We start from the raw sequence: 22904 nt of genomic DNA on the forward strand, positions 1-22904 counted from the left end.
GCATACGACTTGTTTACCACTTCCGTGTGACTGAGAATGTTCTAGAACCGTACTGTGTCTGGGTGGAATTTTTAGAAACTGGTTGAATAGGTAATGGAACATTCTAGAAATTTGTAGTAAGTTCCAGACTCATTATGTATGCTGATGTAATGGTCTATTTATAGACTGTGGGTATATATAGGGGAGTTGTTCAGCACTGAGATCAGATCGGAGATCTCGTTGAATTGTGTTGGAGTTTAAGTATCTAGTTATTGGAGGTTTGGAGTTTTACCGAGTTATTGTACTTGATGTTTGCAGAGTATAATAATACCAGTACCAGTTGAAACCTCATCTGTTGACTCCGTGTTCGTATGTTATCATCGCCGCCAGGGAAGTCTTTATGTTACTGTTGCCATTTTGGTATTTGAACCATCACACCTGTACTATACCAATTACGGTAATATTACGTTGCGTGTGACATCTGGGGGCTCGTCCGGGAACAGTGAAGACATATAGAAGACAACATGGCCAGCGGGATAATAGATATGTCGAAACAAGAGTTGATGGAGTGGGCGGATGAACTGGGAATGACTGGAGAAGACAAAAGGAAATTTATTTTGGAGCAACTGAGTTCTCAGTGAGCTGAGAGACAAGCGGCGAGGGAAGAGAGAAAGGCAAAAATGGAAATAGAAGCAGAGGTGAGGAAAATGGAGATGAAGGAAAAGTTTCGGCTGGAAGCGGAAGCAGGTGAAAGAGAGAAATTGCGAATGGAAGCAGAACAGCGAGAAAAGGAAAGGGAAGCAGAGGAAAGAAGGGAAAAGTTACGATTGGAAGCAGAAGAAAAGGAAAGAGAATTTGAGTTAAGGAAATTAGAGCTGCAAGCAGCAATGCCGGGGTTCCAACAGGCTGATTTTGGCGGTCAACGAAATGTGGTCAGTGATGCACAGTCACCAAAGTTGCCTGCATTTGTTGATGGTAAGGACGAACTTGATAGTTATTTATTGCGGTTTGAGAGGTTTGCAACGAATGCGAGTTGGCATAGAGATGGATGGGCCATAAAATTGAGTGCGCTGTTAACTGGTAGAGCACTGGAAGTATATTCTAGAATGTCCGACACTGATGCAGTTGACTATGATCTTGTGAAGGTGGCGCTGTTGACAAGATACGATTTCACAGAGGATGGGTACAGGAAGCGTTTCCGTGAAATTAAACCTGAAAGTTCTGAGAGTCCTGACCAGTTAATTGTGCGGCTTAAGAATTATTTTGCTAAATGGGTTGAGTTGTCAGGCACTGCAGCAACATATGATGGTGTTACCGACTTGATGGTGAAGGAGCAGTTTATTGGTGCCTGTACAAAAGATCTTGCAGTTCATCTTAAAGAAAGAGCACCCAAAGATTTAGATCAGTTGGCGGTAATAGCAAAGCAGTACCTAGTGGCACATGATCGACAGTTATCCACGAAGAACAAGGTGAGGCGTAACGATAATGACACTGCCATTGATAATACTGATGTGGGACAGGGCAGTAGTATCCGGTGTTTTGTATGTCAGGGTGTTGGTCATCGAGCAGCACAATGTCCATCCCGCGTTACTGATGTCGACCATGGATAAAGCCAAGTTTGCAAATGACCGAGTGATGAGATGGGCGATGACTCTGCAAGGATATAATCATCGTGTTGAGGATATTCCTGGACTGAAGAACTTTTGAACAGTATAGTAGAATGTTATTCGTTTATGACTGTATTTCATATTTTATTATATTCTACTGTATGTGATTTTCGAATTTATGTACTCAGTTCGATTTGATATATTATTGTTGTTTTATTTGAAATTGTTATCGTATTCGTATTATTGACGTCGTTGCTAGTCATGTAATATTATATGTTATAATATTCTTGAGAGGGGAGGCATGTCGCATACGACTTGTTTACCACATCCGTGTGACTGAGAATGTTCTAGAACCGTACTGTGTCTGGGTGGAATTTTTAGAAACTGGTTGAATAGGTAATGGAACATTCTAGAAATTTGTAGTAAGTTCCAGACTCATTATGTATGCTGATGTAATGGTCTATTTATAGACTGTGGGTATATATAGGGGAGTTGTTCAGCACTGAGATCAGATCGGAGATCTCGTTGAATTGTGTTGGAGTTTAAGTATCTAGTTATTGGAGGTTTGGAGTTTTACCGAGTTATTGTACTTGATGTTTGCAGAGTATAATAATACCAGTACCAGTTGAAACCTCATCTGTTGACTCCGTGTTCGTATGTTATCATCGCCGCCAGGGAAGTCTTTATTTTACTGTTGCCATTTTGGTATTTGAACCATCACACCTGTACTATACCAATTACGGTAATATTACGTTGCGTGTGACACGATGTTTGTCTAAGATATTATCTGACTGCCAATTTTGGTTTTACCGGGTATGCATTTTTGACTATTAAAAACACATTTTTTAACACTTTCTATCACACAATTCTATGAATTGCACAAGACTTTTGCAATGTTGTAGCCGAGAGGATTGCCTCTCACCGATTGCTCTTTTATCTGCTTTTGTTTTCTTGATATAACTGAACAACTACAGACATGCTCTACCTACCTTTTTATAGTGAACGTAGTATGTTTAGTGACTTTTAGGGAATGTCTGAATCACAGTTCAATTTTACCTGTTTTTCCCTGCTGCTACCAGTCTATTTCCTAACCTTTCAAGTGCCAAACTTCTTTCCTGATCCAACTTGAGTAAAATTGTTCACATTTTCTGTCATTTTCACTGAATTCATTTTAGACCATTGTAACATTACTTCTAGTTTTTGATCGAACAATTTCAATTTTGCACAATTTTTCATGTGGAAAAGTATGGACTATAAATGTGTCTACTTTAAAATACTTTATTTTCGCTTTTTTTTTTTTGCCTTTTTTCCTATATTTTACATTCAACTTTTCAAAAATTAGTGAAAATAAATTCCATACAAAATCCTAAATTCCAGCTAAAATAAAGTATTTTACAGTATTTGTAGATGGTGCCTGAAGTTGACTTTGGCATTCAACGGTTAAAGACAGTGACAGAAAACATTTCAACAAGATTTCCTGCCCAGTCATGAACTGTTCTGCCAAAATTTGTACATATTTCATTCATGGGTTTTGGATATACTATGAAATTTGATTTAGTTGTGCCACAAGAATGGTTTTAAAACATAAAAATGTCATTTTTTTTTTTGATTGAATAAAATTTGACATAAACTATAACAGTGTTGCTATACACCACCACAACTTACCACCAAATGAAAACTTTGTAAAGTTTTACAATACCTGTTGGCATTTCATTGCAAAAAAATAGGCTTAATATTGTAATTAAAAGTTGCCCTGTATGCCAATTTTAAGCTGTTTCACATGTATCTTTACATGCCATCTGTGATTGTAAGATTTTGAAAAATCTATAAATAATAGACGAGAAAAATGGTCCGGAGTGTGGGTGGGCCTATGTACAGGTCAATTTGTATGTGAGGTCTCATGTACTGTAGTAATTTTACTTCACTTTAAAAATGGATTTATATTTGAAAACTTCCCTTCAATTTTGAAAATGGATTTATATTTGAAAACTTCCCTTTACTTTTTAAAATGGATTTATATTTGAAAACTTCTCTTCACATTTGAAAACTTCCCTTCACTTTCGAAAATGGATTTATATTTAAAAACATACTAGTAACAGTAAATTTAGTGACAATGAAAACAGATTTTGTTTTTGAGACTTTTTCATAACTCTGTGGGTGGGGGTATATCAGATTTGTTTAAATAAGGTAAGAGGTTGGCCATTAGAAGCTATGGGATGATAGAAGATAGAACTACAATTATTTCTTGTTTCTTTACTTAGTTTTCAGTTCAAACATTATGATATTGATTTTTTCAATTGTCAATACGTTTTTTCGCTAGCAATTTTAGTTTTTGTTACAAATCCGTCATCATAGAGTTAAATTTCATAATAAAGGCATGGCAAAATAAAAAATAAAAGAGAGTAAAAAAAAAATAGAAATTGGTTCATTTATCATCCTACAGAATTCAAGTAAAGAAAAAGTGAAGCTGCCCCGTGTGAGGATCGAACTCACGACCTTCAGATTATGAGACTGACGCGCTGCCTACTGCGCTAACGAGGCTTCGCTGAATGCACTTGTAATCTGTTATCACTTGGATCTTCAATACTTTCAAATTAATATGGTGTGGATATTGTTAAATTTTTTACATGTTTCTTTAATTCGTTTTTTTTTTCATTTCACCAATTGTTACAATTTTTCTCCAGGCGCTTCACAGGTTGGCGTAAAAAGAGACACAGGGGAAACGCGGCACCATTTTGACGACACTGAACTATGCGTCATATTCACTAGCACCACACTCTGACATCCTCGTAGGTTAACATACATACTATTTAAATAATATTAACAAAAATTAAAGTTATAAAAAAAGAAGCTTGAATAAAATAAGTATCTATAGTCTTTATTTTTATAAATATTGACACACATTGGATGTTAAAGGAACCGACTTGGATCAATGCGGCGCTCGCGAAAGGAACGCTTACTTTACATACTACGTAAGGCGCAAGTGTTTTTGGTGTGGTTAAATTTTATTGAAGTTATCAAGATAACCATGTACACCAATTTTACTTCAGGTGATTCCGTATCATTCGATTACGGCCACGGACAAGGGGGTGGAACAGGGGGAAGTACTACTACAGGCACTGAGCAGGAGGTACAGTAATTTGCTTGCACAAGTTCAAACCAGGCGTACTAATAAGTCAGTCACAAAGGGATTTCGCCTAGAATCTGTGCGCTTTGCGAGATATTGGAGATCTCGAATCGTTATAATATTCTAGTCTAGGGCATCATGTGAACTGCTGAAATGTGCGTCATAATCGTTTGTTAAATACACGTGATAGATGGGCTGTATTTGAGTTATCTTCAAATGTTTTGAATATCATTTTGTTTCTTGTTGACATGTTGTTACAATCGTTTTCACTAAACATTGGACAATCAGATTGTTGTAAATGTTGATACATCAGAGCAAGTACCTAATAAAATTGCCACTGATTTTATCACTACTAATCAAAACATTATAACTGTAGCATAAACATTTTTGATACAATGTATACCTGTCTGAGTCCAAGGCGCCATTTTCTCTTTTATTGTTTGCGCAAGACATTTCGTTTTTTAGCGTGAACAGTGTGAATTCTGACCAGCATTGCTGATTTACAATGATCTTTGGACAATGGCTGAATATCTTTTCAAGCTACATTTTACTTATTACACGGAGGACAGAATTGTTCCCATCTATGTTAAAGAAGACGAGTTTTTGTGCATGTCATATCAAAATTTTGTTGACTATCTATGCGAACAGATTGCTTTTTTAATGCGAATGCAGGCTATTCGTCTGCAAATCATCAAGGAAATACAAGTGAATATATATTGTTTTAATACTGGTACAAGTTGCCTTCCATTTCAGTTCGTATTGACCTATTTTTGGCGGAAAGCAAATCACACTTTTTCTATCAAAAATTTGACATGCCCCGGGCGTGATGTGACCAATGGCGTCTGCTGTAGCAAACTCAGTAAATCTATAGGAAAATTCCTGGTTTCCCCCCAAATACGATTTTATAGACCGAAAACATTGTTCACAGATTATACTGGGGACTGTATGGTGGTTGAAAAATTAGCTGCACTCCTTGCTGTTGTAATAAATGTACCAAATTAGGTTCGACAATCCTGGCGTGATGAAAACCACAATTATCCATGATTACACAATATCCCGGTGCCAAACAACGATTTCCAACAAGGTCTTCTACATTGACTGCTTCAAAAAAAAAGTTCATTTCTATAGCATTGGAAGGTCCAACAATGATATCAGATTGTTCGACACCAAATATACTTGTAAGCAGGTTTATTGTGTAATTAATATTAGACGCAAACCGCTGTATTTCTGTCGCCGGTGTACCATTTTCTGTATGCCCGTAACGCCGGTTTCCAGTAGACTAAATACGAATGACAGACGCCTCGTCAAACCAGTGCAGCTGTTCTGGTCTAAAATCAGAAATGTTATCGATAAAATCAAGCATTCGTTGTTCGTTAATGTCAGTCGTTAACTTTGCAGCAATTACAAGGTCGTAGGAAGCAAAAATTACTAGTACTTGGTCCGGCCATCCATCGAAGGCCATAGGTCCGAGGCGTATGTTGATGTGGGCCTATGGACCACGTTTGCTAGGGGGCGTGCAGAAGTGGTCCGGCCATAGCCGGTATGGCCAGTACGGTTCCTACGGCCTTGAATTATAGGTTTTAACTTTTTCCTCGTCATGTTTAGGTGGTGAACGAGTAAACCGTGGATGAACTGGGGACATCGTGGCACACATTATCTTGGCGTAACTTTGACCGAATTTCACGCGGATAAATACTAGGCTGTCGCAGTTTATAAAATTCAATATGCTGTAAAATATTGCCAGTCAAGCATGTTCTGTTACCATATTTTCGTCCGTGCTTCCCAGCTGAAACATCACCGCTAGTAATAAGTTTAGTGTATATATTATTTGCAGTACTTTTTGACACCCTAGTTTGTTGTGCAAATTGACTACACGACAGCCAATTTAAGTAAAGTTCAACAATTTTCTGTCGTACACTACAGTGTTCTCCACAATCTAAAATAGCTGGTGGGCGGCCTAATTAGCATAAATTTGCATATTAATTTTCATATCATTTACATACAGCATTCTAGCATTTATGTCATGAACAGCAATACACACTAAGTTATTTACTATTCTCTTTTTAATTTAATTGAAACATGTTACAATTTTTTAAAATACAAACAGATTGGTCACTATTAATATTTACGAACGGCAAAAAGTTTGAAATCGTGATTTATACGTTCGCAAATTATTCTGCGTTCATGAAATGCAATTCGAGTAACCAAGAGCAAGTACAAAACATTAATGTAGAAAATATACAAGGTGATTTGTCGCCAAAACGAACGATTTGTCAAAATAAAACTCATAACATTTTTTATTTGTGGCATCAGTACTCACCCGTGCCGACAGGCGGCATTAACGCATGTACGGTCACGATACGCACAGGGGCTTGTCGACTGAGCGCGAAAGCCCCTTGGCGAGAACGAAGTTCGAGAAGGGAGGACACTCTACCACCAGAGTGATGTCATAGCTTTGCAATTATTCGAATTTAAACAGTAATCAATCATTTACCTTAGAAAAAAACAACACAAAAACTGAATACAGTTAAGTGCTAATCTATTCAAACCACCATCACGATCAAATTCGGCAAATTAGCGACAAAATACACGTTTTCCCGAGTCTGAATGACTACCGCTGTACGTCAGTCATTGTTGGGTTGTTTCTAATTGGTTAATAAAGTGGGTGTGTGAAAGACCCCTTAACTCACTGTTGATTTTAAACAACATGGCAACTGTAGAGGAAAACATTGTGACCGCAGTAAATGAGGGCCACAACTTTCTTATTTTAGGCCAAGCAGGCACGGGCAAAACTAAATTGATAACAAGAATAAAGGTGTCAATTCTACATAAAAATGTACCGTTTGCTCACCAAGAAACCAATGGAAACTTGCCAGAATTCACCGACTCCATAGTGCTGGCAGCCATAGTACACGGAATTTTGAAATAAGCGGTCTTAGACACGCCCACATTATTAGCCAATCAAGACCAAGCATGCATTTGAGATGGCTGCGGCCGGCAATTGACATACAGCGGTAGTCATTCAGACTCGGGAAAACGTGTATTTTGTCGCTAATTTGCCGAATTTGGTCGTGATGGTGGTTTGAATAGATTAGCACTTAACTGTATTCAGTTTTTGTGTTGTTTTTTCTAAGGTAAATGATTGATTACTGTTTAAATTTGAATAATTGTAAAGCTATGACGTCACTCTGGTGGTAGAGTGTCCTCCCTTCTCGAACTTCGTTCTCGACAAGAGGCTTTCGCGCTCAGTCGACAAGCCCCTGTGCGATACGTTGCGTTTTCACACGTTGTTTTTGGAATTCAAGAAAAAATGCTAGCAATCGGCAAAATAAAAGAATCTGCTATGTTCTCGAAAGATTAGACATACAAAATGGATAAATTGAAAAAAAAGTACGTGGAAAAGATAAATAAAATATTATTCAATTACAAATACTCGCGGTAAACTAATCCGGCAGCCATGTTTGATGTTTATTACCGCTTTCCGAATTCAGTACACGAACACCCAGAATGCGATGTTCCCCTATGCAACTTAGATACTAAATCGTTACAGCGCCAACAGCGGTGGGTGGCCGGCGGTCGTTGAATGGGGTAGGCCAAAAGGTCACCAGTTTGCCTTCTCCGTGCTGTTTTCATGATGAAAATCGAGCGAACGTTGTAAATACGGCTAGAATTTTAATTTTTGTTCGAGTTTACATGCAATCTGCTAATATATTTGTTTATTTTCTGTGCATATACATTTCGTTCGTATTTACTTCTTTCTTTCGTGATCGGAAGACGATTATTAAAAATACAGCTGTAAATTGAAACCACTGTAGTTGCGTATCGTGAGCAATAAGTGGCAACAACGTCGGGCGACAATGAATTCAGGCGATTGACACATTGCCATGAATACACTCGATAACTGCTTGCAGACTTCCAGTGGTCATTGTTTATGTTTGGACTCATGAAACAATAGCAAACTAAAGGGTTGGGCAACTACTCTTTTGTTTAGGCTTGGGAAGAACAATGCAAGCTTTTTACAAATAATTTCAGCTGGATGTACATTGGTGGGCGGGTGTTGAGAGTTACTAGGCGGCCGTACAACTTGATGGGCGGGCCGCCCACCTAAAACCCCTTGTGGAGAACACTGCACTAAATTGTGTGTCGAATTATGAGACTGCATTTTGTCAACAAATTACATGTACTCCCGACTTTCCCGCGTTGTATGCTCTGGGTGTCTGGACACACTACTGGGACACACACAAACGTAACATTTTATGTAAATGAGTTGAGTACAGACAGTTATACATTGTATGAAACATGTTTAGGCTACAGTTATGATGTTTTGATTAGTAGTGATAAAATCAGTGGCAATTTCATTAGGTACTTGCTCTGATGTATCAACATTTACCACAATCTGATTGTCCAATGTTTAGTGAAAACGATTGTAAATATTTTGATATACAAATGTAGTCCGGTCTGAATTACATTATACATGGTGGCAAATGGCAGTACTCAATCTTTACCCAAAATGCTCCAAATTTAGATATGTATTGCCATGGTTTTGCTGGTTTGGGTCATACTTTGATGATCTTGATAGTATTTCAAACTGCATAACTCTGACGAAATATGGTTAAAACTGTCGGTGAGTACATTCAAACAATTTCGTTACTTTTTATTACAGCCCACACATGTTTGAGGAACTGTGTTGTGAACTGTGAAATCCGCTAAATTGTTCTTAAAACTGCAATTTTACATTCAATTAAAGACATGAAAACTAATAAAGAGTTCTGGAAAATATTAAAATAAAGATGTTCGTATGAATAGAAAGTCTGTTTTAATAACAATAAAGAAACTGTTAGTAAAAAAAGAAATACGATCAAAAATGATGTCAAGTGATTACGGTTACCAAATTTGTAGCACAGACTTACATACATGACAGCTTTTGCTGTGATCAAAATAAGGGATATTTTTATGAATTTTAGTTTACCACTATTGGAGATGCACATGTAAATAAAGCAAATAGAAATTTAATCCAGTACTAAATGTAATTTACTTGAGGGAAATTGTAATATTCTCCCATTTGGTAACTCATTTGAAATGCATTGCTACCAGATTTTGCATTCTTTGGGGCAATTGGACCCATGGAAATTATCCACACATTTTGATCATCAAAATGTGACATCAACTCTACGAAACCATGGCTATATGACATTCATAATAAAGCAATGAATTTTTTTTTTATAGAATTTTACTGGTGATGAAGTCTCGAAAGCCCCGGCTGCTGCTGTTGAAAAAGTTAAAACTGAAACCCCTAAACTTCTGAGAGATGGACCAACTTTCCCGGATGAGTTTTTTTGTCATGTAAGTTGTTAAACATGTTAAAAGTGATGTTTTTTCCCAGATCTGTAGTGTTTAAATATAATGAATATAACATGAATTGGGGCTGTAATAAATTTGCTGCATATCCACCTTTTCTGTGGCAACTATAAGCTTCTGTGGTCTACTGTGAGCCATGTTCGCTGATAGGAATCTATATGATTTCCATTTTGATTTAAATACAAAAATTGTGACTCGTGCATTTTGAAAATGATATGTTGATTATTATGTTAATTAGTATGCAAATTATTATACAAGTAGCATGTAATCCTGTGATATTTAGTAAAAACATTGTGTTAAATTATGTTATCATGTTATTCACATTTCAATACTACAGTAATCACATCATTTGAAGATGTGCCTATAAAACTGATAAGAATTAGTGCTGAGCACAATCCATTGTATGCTCTTCTCAGGTATGTGATGCCAAGTGTACAAGTGATGTCGTATACCAACAGCATTTGAAAGGAGCAAGACACAAGAAGGTACAGTCAGATACATGTTATCAAGTCATTGAGTGTTCTTCAATAACAAAGTGCCTTCTTTTCTAGTATTCAATGTGTCAGATGTAGATTGATACCCTTAACCCAGTCAGCCCGGAGTACATTTTGTATATTACAATACTGTACAAATGAACATGGCACATGTACGAGGTTGCTTGAAATGCCAGGACAGGCACATGCTTCAAAACCTTGTATGTTTTGTTGGTTTTATATCTGTTGATGTCCCTTCAGGGAGTGCTTGCTTGTTTCCTCATTGCTTATCAGCTTCTGCTGCACATTCTTGAAAGTTAAGATTTAGACTTATTTGTCAGGAAAACTGACCATTATATTACACATGTGCTATATGTTTTCAGTTTCAATATTTTTTTTTAACTTCAATGCTTGCTTTGCCATTAAAATGAGCAATGACTGATTATATTATGGGTATTGTTTTTTCAGACTGACCAGTGTGGTTTTTAGACGTGTCTTTGTATTATATTTGCATGTAATATGATCATGTCTGTTAATGAACATATAAACATATACATTAATGAATACATCTCATTCTCATTTGAAATGAGTTTGTCTCATCAGTTGTATTAATATGTTGAGCTAAGAACATGCAGTGCATCATTTGAATTGATACAGTATCTGTGATTGCAGGTACCAGTGTAGCAATTAAAAAAATTTGATGTACTACTAGTCTTTGACTTTCATTGTACAAAAACCTGATAAAGGCTATTTGATAGCTGCAAAAAAGGTTAAGAACTTGAAGTTCCTGGAGACCATGAAGGCAATTGCTTAGATGCCCCACCTGACTGCCTTGGTCACCTTCAATTTGTTGACTAAAGTTTCAGTAAAACCAACACATTTTCATAATATTTTGCCTCAAAAATGAGTGCTCTCCAAGTTCGGAAGTTCAAGCCCTGACAGTCTGTTTATTCAGTCATCTAAGCGGAAAGCCAATTTGTTGTCTAATTTAAAGTGCTTTATTGAATTTTGCAGGTTCCCTTCAAAAAACACCATATGTTCTGTCCCACATGGCCACATTCATTTTTTGTCCAACAGCGCAATTTTTGAACAATTTATTGACATTGAAATGCTTATTTTGTATTCCTATTAATCCTATATGAAAAAAAACTTTTCAAAATGAGATTTGTACCTAGTTCTACATTTAGGGTTTGCTGATGTCAGCAAAAATAGATAATAAGTATTTCTCTATTAAGGTAGAAGCTCTACTCATAATTCTTGACAAAGTTGGTCATAAATTGTACGACAGTGTTCATTGGTCTATTATGTAAAATCATATAGCTATTGTTCCATACCACTGTGAAATAGCAGTGTTCCAGTGGCATATTTTGAGAAATTCATCCTAATATTTTTCAAAAATCTCTTTTCAAACAATTTAATAGAGCACAATGTTTTTAAAAACATTTTGACACATTTTAAATCTCAGATTTTTGAAATAATTTAGGACAACAATAAGTACCCCCATCATTAACAATGATTTTTTTTTTAGCCGATGTCACCATGCTAGATTTTGAGATATTGCATATCGGTAATATCTCTGCCATAGGAACCTATGGTAACACATTATAATGCTGTCAAAATGACTACTATCCACTAAAATATAACCATAAATTTCTCTAAAAATTTAAGCTGGTCAATATCCTTGTTATGCCCGGAAGTACAATATATTGAAAAATGATTAAATTGTATTCCTGAGTAGGCTTTCTACCTTAAGTGCACAAATTTTGTTTAATTAGATAATCATCTTGATTATATACAAATCTTCTGCAGAATACTTTATTGTCATCACCATTTTAGTGCACAGCAGGATATTCATTGATCTCTCATAAGTTGTATATAAAATACAAACTATAGAGAAAATGACTTTTCACTTGATTTTTACTTTACCGATTTATTTTTCCCAGAAAAAGAAACTGTGAAAATAAGTTGCAAATGAAAATAAAGTAAACTGCATTGAGTAGTTGTTCAAACATTAGACAACGGGTGATACATTATGTATGTATCTTCAGTTTGTCATGTTCTGTTGATTAATTAGTGAAACGAAAATTGTACCTGCACCCCCTGCCCTAATACGTAATGGAAACGCATGCGAGTGCATTGTTAGTTTCAATTTGTATTTGGGGATAATTGGATTATACTACATTAAGTTATATTTGTTTAGTATTCCCTGTAATTCAGTTTTGCACTGAGAAATGTTGCGATTTCATCGCAAATAAAAATTGCACGAAACTGAAAGGATTGTTTTTCAAATTGTCCACATCTCAAGAAAATAGAGCTTCAAGTAACACTGATGGTGGTTTAACACAATGACTTGTAACTAAATTGTTATTCTTATCTCTAATTGTACCATGGAAGGTATTAACATTAATATCTTCCATGATTGTACCAAAGCATTAAAAACTACATGGGACTGGTACAATTAAGGTTAAGTTAGTGACATACTATAATCATCATTGTGTTAAAAAAAAAAGTCATCATTTAACTGACTGTTCCTGAATTCTATTTCTTTCTCTATAGAATGTGGAGAATGCCAAGACTGGTGGTGAGTAGACGAGATTTGGATTACTGAAATCTTGTCTGTTATCAAGTAGCTCTGTAATTCACATGGATTATAGGGCTTAAATCTACAATTGGGTAATCATACCTAATTTGACCTTTGACCTGATTTACATGGCTTTCCATATAAGGTAGTATTGTTCTGTGGTAACAGATACAATGTAAGTAAAACTTGAGATCTGAGTGAGTGTCATCCAAGATGAATTTGAGTGACACTTTCGCAGTATTTAAAGTATTTGCAACAATCAGCACCTTGCATGAAGTTCAGTACTCGTTAAAAAAGAACTGATCACTATGGTTACTTCACAAAAATAAGCTCTAAAATATTGCGAGTTTTTGTTGCAAATGCATAATTATATATTATTAATTTTCGTTCACTGGTGATGTGTTGTTGCTGTTTTTATTGTGAAAGGATTCAGCTAAATATGGAGCCATTCTTTCAGATTAATAAGCAGAGGTTGTAAGGCAATGCAATGCCAGTGAATTATAATAGTAATATAAGAGATTATTCATAAGAGATTAGTCAATTCAGTGTAATTCAATCTATTCTATTTTTGCGAAATTTAATATGACAGTTTAGAAATAAAAGTAACTAATTTTTTAAAGCTCCTGCATGAATAGACCATTTTTCGTTCACTGCGAGATCCTGCGTTATGCGTGAAATCGAACGTAAAAACAGGACAAACAAAGGTCATAGTGGCAACAAATATCACATGGGATTCGACAAACGAGAAGCTATATTGGAGGGATATTTCTATGCTTAAGTCAATAATGTGCTGTACACATTTGATGATGGTCATCTTCGATGAAGTAAGGGTATTCAAATGCAATATTTCCCAGTCAAAGATCGGCATTTTGATGTGAGCTACGAAATGAGGAAATTCGTGTTCAAAATAAAAGCAATTTTTGCGACAGACGTTCGGTGTGTTTTTCACGCAATGTGCGAGATCTCGCAGTTGTATGGAAAATCACCTATTGGCATTTTGGAGTTCTCGGTAAGTTAAAAAAGGAAATTTTATAGTGAGCAACTATTCCTTGAGTGGAGCAAATTCTTTAATAATAAAATAGATATCACAAGTCTGTCCATAATTCTTACTGAGAATTGTGAATACATGTAAAGATATAACTGTTTGCACAACTTGCATTCCGTGTGCTGGAATTAAATATTAAGAGGTTATTTAGATTCCTATTTATGATAATAGTAGATGGTACATTCTGATAAAAAAAACGAGGGTGACTAGTATGTTTGTGTTCTGATTCTCATCTACCAAAAGACCGAAAAACTGCATTTTTTTGTCATTTCCATGTTATAAAGTACCTTCGGTTGTGGTATGAAATAAATAACACACGAGTGAAAAATGCTGCATTGCTCATGCTTGCATACATGCAAAAACGCCCACAGAGCTGAAAAATGAATTTTTGATTGACCAATAATTCATTTTCCAAGTAATTTGCATGGTATTGCCAATAAATACATACATGCCATGTTGCATGCCATGTGTTTACCCATTTGATACCACAAAGGTGATTTTGGTTCATTAAAACATGGATTCAAACGCAGCTTATGTGCCCTTAATTCAAATAGTTGCTCACTAGGCTTTGCTTCTATTGATAGGATACTCGTAGTGTATCGTTATCATTGCCAAACAAAAAAGCTTAGTGCATAAAACAATTTTCAGCATATATATAAAAGACAACTATGTTTATGTGTATACAGTGACCTGTTAAAACCGAATAATTATAACTAATAACAGTTAACAGTATTATTCGGTTTTTAAAGGTCATATTACAAGCAAGTCTACCATTATAGAGTAGAACTTGGAAAAAAATGTTCAATTCAATTGAACCTGTATTGTATACATTGCACAAGACTTGTATCCAACCACTATCTAACTTTAGCTTTGTCTTTAGTAACTTCATAGTTTATGACTTCAAAAGTTAAAAACACTAAAATTGGGATGGTCTTTAATGTAGTCAATTGCCTATAATGGGTTTCTGAAAACAGATAAAGGGTCTCCAAATGAAGCCAGTGGGCTATGATGGGATGGAATAGATCCAGTAGGCTATTATGGGTTGGAATGGAGCCAGTGGGCTATGATAGGGTGGAATAGATCCAGTAGGCTATTATGGTTTGAACTGGAGCCAGTGGGCTATGATGGGATGGAATAGATCCAGTAAGCTATTGTGGGATAGTATAGAGCCAGTTGGCTTTGATAGGGTGGAATAGATCCAATAGGCTATTATGGGTTAGTATAAAGCCAGTGGGCTATGATAGGGTGGAATAGATCCAATAGGCTATTATGGGTTAGAATGGAGCCAGTGGGCTATGATAGGGTGGAATAGATCCAGTAGGCTATTATGGTTTGAAATGGAGCCAGTGGGCTATGATGGGATGGAATAGATCCAGTAAGCTATTGTGGGATAGTATAGAGCCAGTTGGCTATGATAGGGTGGAATATATCCAATAGGCTATTATGGGTTAGTATAGAGCCAGTGGGCTATGATAGGGTGGAATAGATCCAGTAGGCTATTATGGGTTAGAATGGAGCCAGTGGGAATTAAGTTTGAAGCTAGTGAACTGTAATGGGTTAAATTAAACCAGTGGGCTATTACCCGGTATTGGTTGTGGGTATATACTATATTAGATTAAGAGAAAATATTTGTTTTTCTTCTAGCTCCGAAAGTGAAATTTGTGAAAAAGAAAAAGAAAGTTGCCAAGATAGCTGCACATCTAGCAACAATAACTGAACCTCTGCTTGGTGAGTATAACTTCCAGACTTCCTAAATTTTGACCGAATATCTTTCTTTCTGGTTCTACACGCATGTTTTAGGTTATGTATATGTATCATATTTGTACAGTTACAAGTGCATCTATAAAAGTGTACATTAACCAAAAATTCATTTTTATTTAATATGTGCTCGATCATTAACACCCCACCCCAGTTGTTGTTACATCATGATAGGATATAGCATACAATGCAATATACATGTTTATGCTCAGATGAAAATCTTGTGTGCACTGAACAACCATTGTGTCGCTTTATACCATTGCTGATACTTATTTTGACCATAAACACACCTCATTTTCAATTGAGCTGTGTTTATTCCAGTAGTTACAGCAATATTATACTTTCAGGCTTGGAGTTTATTACTGAGCATCAGAAAGAAGATGAATCTGTTGAGGAGCGCTACGTTTGTGAAATGTGTTCTGCCAAATGTGATCCAAGAACACTCGTACCTCATCTTCTTGGTATTAAACATAGAATAGGTTTCATGGTAAGTAGTATATACTGCAAAAGTATATCCAGATTCTAATTTTCCATAGAAAATTTTGATTCTAATATGGAAAATTCCCAATTCTAAATTATGGGCACTTAAAATAATCCCCTCAAAATATTATCAAAATTTTTGCTCACCATGTGACAGTTAATGCACAGAGTTTATTTTGTGTCTTCATACCATTATCTGTCATGTTGACCTCGTTCATTTGTCTTCATCTTGTTGTGTTAATTTATCAGAAACAACATGACAAGACTTTACTGGAGGAGATTCTAAAACCAGAAGCTAACTTGAAGAAAAGCGAACAGAATGTGAAAATACTGGAAATTGCTAAGAAGATTGAATCTGAAATTGGCCGAAAAGAAGTACAAGTAAAAGTTGAGCTAAATCCTTTCTACAATCCGACTGTCACACAGCAGCCAGCAAAACGACAGTTGGATAATCAACAACAAACTGGATGTACGTCTGTAAACTATACTTCATGTTTCTGATCACAGCTGTGTTTGTATTCACCTACTTCATGTTGAATTTGATGCTTCCTGGTGTCAATTTACACACATTTTTAAATAAATCTATTTTGGGAAACTATAGTAAAAACTCAATTTTCAATCTCTTTACAAATTCAATATGTAATTCTTTGTGCAGTTTCTGTAATTTGGGCATAGTTGTGATTCATACTTTTTCAGTGCATTCAGTAAAGGACAAACCTCTGGGTTCACGAGTCCTATCTATGTCTCAATTTTTTTTTTTTTCAATTTTGACTATGTGGCGCTGAATTGAATTCTTGCAAAATTGAAAAGAGTTGACATTCTTTTTTGCAATACGATTCCTCTTGATTGATAATATCTCGCATGTTAAACTATTTTCCTAGATAATAAAGCCCAGAGAGTTGGTGGTGGGAGAGGTGGAAGAGGTGGTTACTCTGGTGGAAGAGGGGGACGAGGTGCATACGGAGGTACTGGTGGGACAGGTGGTTAGTATAAAAAAACTTAGTATTTTTCCACAAAATAGTAAAATACATACATGTTTATCACAATCTCCATGTATTTTTTGAATAATTATGGTTCGTTTTAATGACTATACCGGTAGATATCATTTCAAGTATGTTGCCATTTCTACTTTTCAAATTTGCATACATTTTTTTAAAATATATTGTGATAATTACTCAACTTAATTTGTATAACATAATGTACTATGGATCACCGCACAAATATATTCTACTAAAAAGGTCATAATTCTTGTCATTCAGATATTTGTCCCTGTCAAAATTGTCTTTGACATAAAAAAATTAATCTGTTCTCGTGTTTTTTGTATTAACAGGTGGTTACAACAATTACGGTCAGGGTGGTAATCGTGGACGTGGACAGAAACAAGACTATAATGGTGGTCAGTCTTCATATTTAGGTGGTAGCTACAACACTAACTATTCAACTAACACTTTTAGAGAAGATTACAATAACTTGAATAAAGGTAATGAAGACAGGTGGTCTGCCGGCAACGTGAACAGAGGATCTTCTTTTGATTCATTTTATGATGATAAAACTCGGTGAGTTACACATTATTGTTCGTATAACTTTCTATTATAAATCACATCAGATTTTACTTTGTGACCTAGCCTTCTGATATTTGATCAGTCATCTTTGTATGCACAAATGTTGTTGTTAACCATGGGGAATGCTCATAACTAAATTCTTTTTTTTCCTGAAATTGCCAGAGGATCAGGTTTTAATGACACTGATCGGTTTGGATATGGTGGATCAGGCTCCGTTGGCTTTGGTGGTTCGGGCTCGGTTGGCTTTGGTGGAGCATCACGTTACAGTGCCAGTGGCACAGGATTTAGTGCCGGTTTTTCGGTGAGTTTTATACAGTTATTGCATGAAAAACGCAAACCTAATCTTTGCCATAAAAATAGTATGATTTTGAACTTGAATATCTCTCAAGAGGGGAATATGACATTGAGATACCCTTAATTCATCAATATTGAGCAAGGAAATATCCCAAAAAGTACTTTTCAGTTTGTTGAATCTGATACTATGTTATGTACTTAACTCTCGTGCTCTATTGAATAATGTACATTAACACAAAGCAGCCAAAGATTAAACATGTCAAACATTTGTACTAACATGACTGTGGCTATTGTATCGTTACCCAAATGTCCTCAGTATGATGATCAAATATTTTGTAGTGAGGAAAAACTACCTCGTTTTGTAATGATTCAGTTCGAGGTTTGGGTGTCATAAAATCTACCAAAAAACATGTGAAGTGTACAATATGTGAATGACAAGTACAACATTCTATTCTGATGAAATGAAGCAGTACAAAGTCAATACAATCTACAATCCAGAGCCCAGGCAATAATTTTTCCATTCCCTTTTGATAAAAACATAAAGAAAGTGTAATTTAAGACAAAGCAACATAGTGTCCTTAAACGATCAAGGTGGATCACAGCATGGGTGAAAATTTTGATTATTTACAACTTCTTCAAAACTGAGTTAATGGCATACTGCAGTTTTATGGTATTGGGTGAAGTAAAAAAAAAAAGGTTGTTAGAATTTGTTCTTTCCTTACAGGGTGGAGATTCAAGAGAAGCACCAAGCATGTCCAACTTATTAAAAGATCTGGTAGGTCAAGTTTTACCCAACTTTTATAATAAATACATGCTTACGATAATAGTAATACCGGTACTCATGTGCTTTCAACAGTTTGTTGTGGCCCAAACCTCTACTTAAAGCACATCTCAGAATGGGGTCTGAACATTTCAGACATTCCTATTATATTGCCAAGTAAGTTTTATATTGTTTTTTCATTTATTTTAGTCTAAATGTGTGGTTCGTAACGAGGAAGATGCTGCCATAGCATTGCAGGTGTCTAATGCTTTGACCCAGGCACTATTGAACTACAGAACCCAAGGCATGACCAATGAGGTAAGTCACTCTGTCAAATATATTCTTTTCAGCTGTAAAAATACAACATGGATTAATTTCTGTAAAACTTGGAACATACCTAGAAGATTATCCAGCCTTGGATGCTGCATACTTCTCCAATTACATTCACCAGCATATCATGCAACACATGCTAGATGCCGTCTATGATCGTAAAAGTCTACTCGGTCTGTTGTGCAGTCTGTGCATGCAAGTTCCCATGGTAATGTACTGAAGTTATGGAGACAGCCAAATCAGTGTGTCGATTACGTTGTTATATGTACAGGTGCAATTCACCAGATCATTCTTGAGTCTACGAAATTGCTGGATTCCAGGCTTGGGGACACTTGTACAAAATACCTTCATTTTACCTTCTTACAATGGAAACTTGGGGGACTGTAACATACTTAACTCTGGTCTTATGTTGGATCAATATCATGAATTTGTTTATCAGAAATATTTTAAAAAACAAAAATGTTCTAACTCATTTTTTCACATTCATATTTTTAGTATGGTGGTTCCTCTGATGGTAGTGGTTTGGGAATGATGGGTCATCAATCATCGTCATTGTTATAGGAAGGAGCATCGGATGTTTTTAAAACAGAATGTTTTACTTTGTCTTTTTTTTTTTTTCTTACTGTTGAATGTTCGTTTTGTCAGTATCAACACTTGTATGTGTAGTGGTTTTTGTTTCTGTGCTGTCTGTCTTCAAGCAACTGAATTATTCTTGTATAATAAAATCTGCCATTAGGTATAGTATTGCTGTGTTTTATTTGCTTGATTTTGTATGTAGTGTTAAGTGGCAACCTGTCCTGAAAATGTTACATTTTTTTACACTCGAGCTGCTTTCTTTTTCGGGAATATACCAGTAGTTGACAATTCTAAAAAAACTCCCACATATTTGGGATCTTCAGAAATAATTTCACCCTGTAGTTGAAACATGTATGTACAATTTTCAAACCCATCATAAACTACTTGCATATATTTTGGCTCTTCAGAAATGCTGTTTGCTTCATTGGAAAGGCATCTTCCGCTCTCATGATTTCATGTCCATTCAGGAATTCATCTCTCCACAAATTTGTAGATGCATAAGCTGCTAAAAAAATTTAAGTTATGAAAAGAAAGCAAGAGTGTAAAAAAAAAAAAAAAAAAAAAGCCATAAACATATATTAGAAGTTACTGGTATGGTAGTCTTAAATACCAATGTGGAGTATTTTGAGATTAGTTTTATAATTTTTCAACTGGTTTATTTTCCAAATATTTTATGCTGATTTGAGAGTAAATGGTTGTATCATAACTAAAATTTATGTATAGCTTTGTGCGACTGTGTTCTAGAGAATCAATTATCTGCCTTGCCAAACAATATTATTTTTTGGGGGCCACTTTACTGACTTCCCGAAATTTGTCTGATGGCCTAAAATGATCATTTTAGGCCATCAGACAAATTTCTATTCTTCAATTAAACATATTTACTGTACTCAGAGAACTTACTTTCCTATTTCGCAAACATATTTACAATGAATGTATTTATTCACCTTGCCAGAAAACATTAAAAAACAACTGTTATGCCTTTTCTCTATACGACTTTTCTTTATATGGCTTTTGACTTCAATACCACCTTTGTTGCTTCTCCACACAACTGTTTTTGAAGTTTGCAGTTTTTCCACCTCCTCAGAAAATGTTTTTACTTCATTCAACTTGACTGTTTTCACAAACACTTTCACGGTTTTAGAAACATTATTTTGCTCACCAAACATCACATTAACCTGTACAAACTACTTGACTTCTTTTCGCCTTTGGATGACCACTTTGCTTTCCTAAATAACTCCTTACCAAACAACGTTCCTGCCTTCCTAACCAACAGGATATACCTATTCAAAAACTTGTCCAATTTCAATTCAAAAAATTCTGTTTGGTCTTATCAAACAACTCCTATTACTGTAGAATACTTTATTTTTGCTTGAAATTAATTTTCACTGAAGTAATCAGTGAAAACAAATCCATACAAAGCACCCAAAAAGTCTTTCAGCGAAAATTAATTCCAGCAAAAAATAAAGTATTTTACAGTATTCAAATATTTTCTTGCCTTAGCAGACAACATTCTCTCAACATTTGTGCCTTTGCCTATTTTTCTATGGCTATACTAAACATCTGTTTTATGACCTCAATCACGTTTTATGCTTTTTCCCATGATCGATATTTTGATATATCCATGTACATTTCCCACAAATTTCTTATTTGACCACAACTTTATGCATCTGATGAATTACTGTTATGGTATTTCCAGGTTTTCAACCAACCCTCTTTGTAAATTATACTTGTAAATTATTAGAAATAAAACGACGCCTTAGTGTACCACATTGGAATGCTCAGAATACACTCAATTATAAAAACACTAAATTTGATAAATTGTGTACCAGTGATCAGTTGCTGCTACATACCGTACCTATCGTATATCGCCCTCACTGTTGATGGGGTGTTGCTGCTGTTTTTATTCAATGCATTTTAGAAGATAATGCAGATGTTGCTAAGTTTCTCAAGAGGGCGTCCTTACTAACGGGACGGTGTATCTTTGGCATCTCGTCACGCTAATTGGCCAACAAATCGCAAGATACGATGTAGCCTACTCGGCTTGAAATTTGGCATGCAAACACTTATATTGTAATGGTTTGTTACAATTCCATTTCTTTGACGCAATACAAACATTTTCGTACCTCGCCATGGTGGGAATAGCAACTGGACAAATTCTGACTCCACATTTCATTTTATCTTGTGCCATGCGAGGTACGAACGAGCGAGGCTCGCTGTAGCAGAACGGCACTGAATATTTTATGGTTATTTGAGTTCAAGGTACAAATGTGTTTATAATTTGAAAATGCATTTGTTTTATTAGGGGCACAAGACTTGGTGCAAAAAAAAAACAGTTTATAAGTAGAGCATTCACAAGTATTAACATTATAAATAAAACTATTAATTGTTTATATTAATGACAAATGTGAGCTCATTATCGTTGGTTAAACATAAAATATCCACTGAGTTATCAGCTTACAATTTCAGTATTGGATACTTTGAGTGTATGGCTCGTGGAAGCATGATTTATTTAGATCATATGTTAGAATTTGTGTGAATTTATTTGCATTTGATTGTTTGTTTTTGTTTATAGAATGTGCTACGACAGAATTTCTTAGTCTACAGAAGGTTCCAATTTCTCTCCATTCAATGTGAATATGTTTAATACATATACTAGTATACGTTAAAGCGCGGTGGTCGTCGCGCAGCGCGTGTTCGAATTTCATGTAAATAAACATTGTATTTTACACGCGTTGTATCTACGTCGCTATGAGTCCCTTATCGAACACGACGTGGCACGACGACTGACGCCCTTTAAACTATTACAATGTTTTCAAACAGGGTAATTACGAAGTATTTTTCTCACATGTGCGTGTCAAGAAGTACGTTGCAAGTCGCAAGTCCGCGTTGAGTGACAGTGTCGTATAACAGTGATCCGGCTCAGGTTGTGATATTAATGAAACGAAACTACTGGGGCTTGATATATTTATTATAC

At 35.6% G+C, this 22904-nt stretch overlaps 1 protein-coding gene and 1 non-coding gene across 2 annotated transcripts; one reads left to right on the top strand and one right to left on the bottom strand.

Moving 5' to 3' along the window:
• Window positions 1–4054: 4054 nt before the first annotated feature.
• On the bottom strand, window positions 4055–4127 carry TRNAM-CAU (transfer RNA methionine (anticodon CAU)). Its single transcript has one exon. It is a non-coding gene; the product is annotated as a tRNA-Met (tRNA).
• A 398-nt stretch (window positions 4128–4525) lies between these two features.
• LOC102809588 (uncharacterized) lies at window positions 4526–20098 on the top strand. The gene is made up of 13 exons (XM_085501203.1): window positions 4526–4716; window positions 9940–10056; window positions 10488–10556; window positions 13101–13125; window positions 15815–15898; window positions 16276–16415; window positions 16658–16877; window positions 17290–17391; window positions 17739–17964; window positions 18133–18271; window positions 18989–19039; window positions 19235–19342; window positions 19850–20098. The coding sequence occupies exons 1-13, from the start codon at window positions 4615–4617 to the stop codon at window positions 19913–19915; spliced, it is 1449 nt and encodes a 482-aa protein (XP_085357329.1). The 5' UTR covers window positions 4526–4614; the 3' UTR covers window positions 19916–20098.
• The last annotated feature ends 2806 nt before the right edge of the window (window positions 20099–22904 follow it).

This window comes from Saccoglossus kowalevskii, chromosome 7 (assembly GCF_978046115.1).
Source record: "Saccoglossus kowalevskii chromosome 7, keSacKowa6.1, whole genome shotgun sequence".
Classification (NCBI taxonomy): Eukaryota; Metazoa; Hemichordata; class Enteropneusta; family Harrimaniidae; genus Saccoglossus; species Saccoglossus kowalevskii.